This window comes from Anneissia japonica, unplaced genomic scaffold (assembly GCF_011630105.1).
Source record: "Anneissia japonica isolate Jap-2015-1 unplaced genomic scaffold, ASM1163010v1 scaffold287725_len345208_cov150, whole genome shotgun sequence".
Lineage (NCBI taxonomy): Eukaryota > Metazoa > Echinodermata > Crinoidea > Comatulida > Comatulidae > Anneissia > Anneissia japonica.
Window position 1 is genome coordinate 106,844 of NW_022737486.1, and position 6,004 is coordinate 112,847.

The following is a 6,004-nucleotide window of genomic DNA, read 5'->3' on the forward strand; positions in this document are numbered from 1 at the left end:
GGTTTACACCGCTGCCACCATGTTATTTGTGTCCTATATTTACATGAACATAATCATAGCACAACACAACTTCAGTTCGCCATGTTACTTTCTTTATTCCCCTTGCTCAATCCTCACATGTCATAGAGGGCGGTAAACAGAATATTGTAAAGATGAGGTGTGGTATTATTGCCTAACAAAAACAACTATAGGTCTAATAATGAATTATTGTGATGTTAAATAGACAATGTTAGCTATCAAAGAGCGACGTTGATTTTATAACTCCATGGCTAGTCTAGGCCTAGAGTAGGACATGGAGTTATAATTTTTGAGTAGGATAAGGATAGCGCGACATGCGGATGTTGGTACGAGTATGTTAGTCTACAAACGTCGCCTAAAGTAATTGATTTTACCCGGCAGAACCATGGACCTAGGGCCATGGCAGAACGAAAAAAGGAAACTCCGCTTTTCAGTCGTCTTAGGTCGTTGATTTTTGACAAACAATGACCTTTCAGAGGTCAAATTGCTGTCAAGAATATGAATTGGCTGCTTCGCAGCAATAAAGTGGTTCACGAACACAAAGCAGAAATGTGATAATTTGATACTTTAAATGCTCAGAAATGGAACTCGTACTTTCAAAATGATTGCCAACGCGTCTTTATTTGATTAGAAGTTCAATAGTACATTAAAATCCTAATTTTTGTTTGCAAAAAAGGGAGAATGGTGTGGGTAGTTCTACTCTACATGAGCGTAAGCCTATACGGCCCAGGTATTTGACGTAAGGTGGCAGAGAGTAACTTTAAGTCTCTAATTTTAATGTCGAAAAGGCACCGCGATATGTTACCAGCTGAAAGAGTCTGTGAATACAGCCTACGTCATTCCAATAGATTTTCATTCCCGAGAATAAAAACAAGTCGTCACAAAAATTCACCAATACCAATACAACTGTATATTATTAAAAAACTAAATGCCTGTGAATAATCATGCAATATTAAAACAGTATAATAGTACAGTACATAACTTTGATTGAAGAGTTGCAGGTAATTTTTGTATTTTTAGTATTATTTATTAATTTTTAATTGTTAATTAATTTTTGTAATTTACTTTTATGTAATCCAATAATATAATTTTTTTCTCATTAATATAAAGCTGTATATATAATTTTCTTATTCTTGTTATTTATTACTTAATTGGTTTTTTTAAGTGTAAATATGAAGTTTTAAATTGAAGTATTTTATAACGGCTCGCCTATAGCTCTGGAGGTGGAGCAAGTCTTCTCGGATAAGGACTATAAACCGTAGGCCAAGTGTACACATAATGGCTCATGTGTACCATAAAGAACCCAGTACATCTTTCGAAACGAGTAGGGGGTTACCCCTGTGTAATTGGTCATCTCAAGCCCCTGCCCTCATCCCGATGCTGAACAATCGTTGATGAGTATCTACATAGATTTAGATAGTAGACCTACAGACTCACCAAAGCCCCACCATTTGTTAAAACAATTTAAGAATATGGCATCCAGAAATAGCGCTCTAAAACTACATATATAAAAATGTTTTTCCCTCCTGAAAATCGAATGAAACCCTTCTTATAAATATGATCCGGATGGTGGTTAAGATTTCGGTTTAGGGATATTTATAATAGGTGGCTATTTCACAGTGATAAAAAATAGGGCTGGTACGGTAAATGTTAGTGGGTGGGGAATAATTATTACTATATTATTAATATTATTATTACTACTAATACTGTTGCTGGGAATGTAACTATTGTTTAAGGAAAAACTAATTATTTCTCAATCCTAAAATATACAACACGGAAGGTAATAAACACATTATTTTCTTATACAGTATGGTATAAAGTTCCACGCTTATTTTGTAATTTAAATTTAGTAAAAATGGTCTGTAAATAATATAAGCAATGCAATTATGTTTTACGTTGCGTAGGCCTAGTAATTTTAAGTCAAATTTGTAATTACAGTACTGCATTTTTTGTTTAAGCTGCAATCATTTTTGACGAAAAATTGTTAGAATATTCTTTTGATCCATATTTGTTTTGTAGGTATCAACGTTTAAAACTATTCGATATTAGAAAATAAGAGAGATGTAGAACTACAGCATACGATCCTTGCTTTTTTTGATGTGCTCGCACATGCATCTTTGGGTTGTTGACATTTAATTTCTCCTATCGACTTGGATAACAAACTAGTAAGGTTTTGATCCTCTTTAAAATAAAATGGCTTTGTCGAATTGCTATCATCTGCACTTCTTTTAGTAGGCCTAATTGAACCTAAAGACAGCAGTTGTGATTTTCCTGGGGCTACTGCTACTCGTCGGCCAATAATTAATCTAGCTTTATTTAGAGTTTCATTAGCATCAAAGAGAGCTGTAGTAGGTTGAGGGGCTTTCATTAGGCTTTCAATGAACATAGTTAAATTCTGCAGTTGGACTTTTTTCTCCTCTTTATCTCTTTTTGCATCCTCGCTATTCTGCAATGCAAACTTTGAACGTTTGTTTAGATCTTCCAATAACTTCTTTTTAGCATCCTCAACTAGGTTGTGGAGCTTCTCAGCGTGGCGTTCCACCTCCTGTTTACATGTTGTCGCAGACTGTTTTTGTGCTTCAGTATCTCGACGATGCTGCACCAATCCCTCCTCCATTTCTTCCTCCTTATATTTACATTGACCCAGTATTGTCTTGGCATCTTCTATGAAGTTTTCAAATGCCGTCTCCAGCTCTTGGAGATCGTGTCCTTTATGAGTAACAACAGAGCATTTCAAACACACAGGCGATGCACAGCCAACACAATAGAACTCGACAGCAACATCGGTGTGTTTTGGGCACATAACTGGTTTAGCTGCAGCACGGTCTTTTGCATCCATAGATTGATACACATCTAGAGGCATCACAGTATGGTCTCGACAAAGAAGCAAGTTGCAGTGATTTCCAGCACACTGTTCACAGAGGGACGCTGTACACTCCATACAGTGTGCAGTTGAAGTCTTCTTACACATAGTGCAACTGTTAACTTTCAATTTGCATTCCTCTTCATCCGTGGTGTATTCAAGAAGCTGATTAATGAAGTAACTTGATGGTAATTCAGTAATGCCTTTATCTGGTATCACACAATTTTTGCGGCACATCGGACAAGACAATACACCTCCATTGGTTTTCACCCAGCCTTCAATGCACGATAAGCAAAACGAATGCTGACAGATCAGTGTCTTCGGAGTCTGAAACCTTCCGTGACATACGGAACACAGGAGAACCTTCTCATTGATATCACTGATCACTTTAGCAGCCATTGCTCTTCTTCGATCAATATATAATCGTGTTTTTTAAATTTCAATTTTATGTTGACGATTAACTTCTGCAAATTAAAACAGTAATAGAAATATTAAATATACATGTTTATACAGCATACAGCTGGGTTAAGTCGTGGAAATGATTATTAGCAATGATTTAAAATATGAAGAGTTACAAAAAAAATGAATAGTATTTCTTCATTATTTAAAAAAAAGTATTTTAAACATCAGGTCCCATAGAAACAAGGCTCAAATCTTGAAATACTTTGTAAAAAAATACATTTCCTTAATATAATTTTATGTCATATTTTGAACAGTAAAATACCTCAAAATAGTAATAATACTTTTTAACCACAATTGTTTTAAATATGTACACTAATTTATATATATATATATATATATATATATATATATATGTGTGTGTGTGTGTGTGTGTGTGTGTGTATATACATATATGTATGTATATGCATATATATGTATATACATGTGTATATATATGTATATAAATGTATATATATATGTATATGTATATATAATATATAGTATATATGTATGTATATGTCGGCTAATCTGGTGGTAGCCACTGTGTGTGTGCTGAACAGTGGAGATCTGTAGGTTTCCGGTTCAATTCTCATCGCTGCCTCTCCTATTTCAGCTGGAGGGCTGAAATACAAGTTATAATAGCGCACCGTCTTTCGAAGGGGACGTTTAAGCCGTTGGTCCCGTGTGCATTGATGGCCCATGTGCACGAAAAAGAACGCAGTACACTCTTCGGAAAAGAGTAGGGGATTGTCTCCCGGTGTACTGCCCAATCATCGCCAGAAGGACCCCACTGGAAATAAGTCTTCTTCTAGACTTTCGTGGGCTATCCTTGGTGTTTACACCGAATAAATCCAATCCAATCCAATTATTACTATTAGGCCTATTATTTTTATGTTTATGATTTCTGATATGTTTATCTACGTTATGTTCTGTTCTATGAACTGGCATGTCTGAAATAAAAGTATAACAATATCGCCTCTCATTGATACAAAGCACTTCTTTCCCCGGTCATTGGGTACACATGTTCTAAGTGCAGGGGCGGATCCAGAATTTTCAAAAAAAAAAGGGGAAAAAAAGGGGGGGGGGCAACAATGTAGAATAGATAAGTAGCACATAACACTGATTTGTATAGTCATTTTTAAAATTAGTATTAGTGTAAGTATAGTAGTAGCAAAACGGGGTGCCATGTACCCCTGTGCCCCTACTGGATCCGCCCCTGGAGTGTTGCAGCTGGTAATCAGTGCAGAATCAGGCAACTCCACCAGATACCCATTTATACTCCTGGGTGATGAAGAAAAGGACACAAGTGAAATGAATAGCGAGGGATTGAAACCACGACCTCTAGGTTTAGAAGTCAAACCAGTTTTACTGCACCAAACCGCAGCCAAATCACAGCCTATTACACTACTGGTAGGTTTGCAATCATTGTAGACACTACCTGTCCTCTTAAATTTCAATCAGCATACACATTTGTATTGAACCATTAAATCAATAATAAACGCCAATGTTCCGCACTCACACCCATTACAAACATTAGGTGGCCCTCCCTGGCTTTGTCACACGTCTCGTCTCGTAACTGCATTTCATCTATCCAATCTTTTACCACTACTATCTAGATGCATGCTTCTGTAAGCATTGTCACACAAACGCAACTAATGAATAGACGTGTTTTCCAAACGATTGTAAAAACATTGTGACGATAGTGTATTGAGCAACATGTGGATTTTGTTCTGCCTTGTGCAAATATCGCATAATTGTGGCCACTGCAATAGAATGCACTATAAAAATAAAAGCTCATTACTTTGAGAGCATTCACGATAGCCTAATATTATTCAATCCAAACGATTGTAAAAACATTGTGACGATAGTGTACTGAGCAACATGTGGATTTTGTTCTGCCTTGTGCAAATATCGCATAATTGTGGCCACTGCAATAGAATGCACTATAAAAATAAAAGCTCATTACTTTGAGAGCATTCACGATAGCCTAATATAATTCTATCCAGCTTATATGTGTATAATATACGTGTATATATATGTATATACGTACATAAATTTTGAATGGTAAGAGGAATCTGCTATTGTAAAAACGTTACCCCAAATGAAATTCATACTTATATATTCATTAGTACTTTTTTTTTTATTACACTGACAGCTTTTTATTGCCCTAGTTGTAGGCTGCCAACACATATCGGGTTCAATTACAGAGAGTGAGCTTATCATGTAAGAAGTATACAGATGTTAAAGTGCGACTATTTACGTTGCTAAGGTTCTAGGTTATTATTATGTAGGGTTGTACTTAATATCGTTACATAGCAGGTGTTTCTTTTGTATGCCTACGCGTACAGATAAACAGAAACGCATGATGTCACATTGTACTTTAGCTTTCAGGCATTAAGATAAACATATTCCATGAATAAATTAAATATAAATACACAATTTGAACGAAAAGCAAATGTATTGCATGTAGGTGTGTTTAAGTAAAATATGAATATAAAAATTAGTAGTCGTACATTGGAAACTCTATATAGATTAAAAGCTTGAACATTTTGAGGCAAATCTTCACCGTATTTCCTGTTTATATTTATATTATGCTGTTGCTATATAACTACATTAGTCTAATATACACTGTCTTGCTAAAGATCGTGACAAATGGCTAGATTTTGGTATAATATATATATA

The 6,004-nt window shown here is 35.4% G+C and overlaps 2 protein-coding genes across 2 annotated transcripts in view; one reads left to right on the plus strand and one right to left on the minus strand.

Annotated features, from left to right (window-relative positions):
- Window positions 1–1,144: 1,144 nt before the first annotated feature.
- Window positions 1,145–6,004, minus strand: part of LOC117117360 (E3 ubiquitin-protein ligase TRIM33-like) — a 5,818-nt gene continuing 958 nt past the window's right edge. Inside the window, exon 2 of the mRNA XM_033261641.1 lies at window positions 1,145–3,345. Coding sequence (XP_033117532.1) covers window positions 2,054–3,280 — 1,227 coding nt within the window. The 5' untranslated portion in view covers window positions 3,281–3,345 and the 3' untranslated portion in view covers window positions 1,145–2,053. The remainder of the gene's footprint in view (window positions 3,346–6,004) is intronic.
- The window catches only part of LOC117117343, a 23,628-nt gene continuing 22,131 nt past the window's right edge, over window positions 4,508–6,004 (plus strand). Inside the window, exon 1 of the mRNA XM_033261617.1 lies at window positions 4,508–4,732. Within this exon, the coding sequence (XP_033117508.1) occupies window positions 4,508–4,732 (225 nt within the window). The remainder of the gene's footprint in view (window positions 4,733–6,004) is intronic.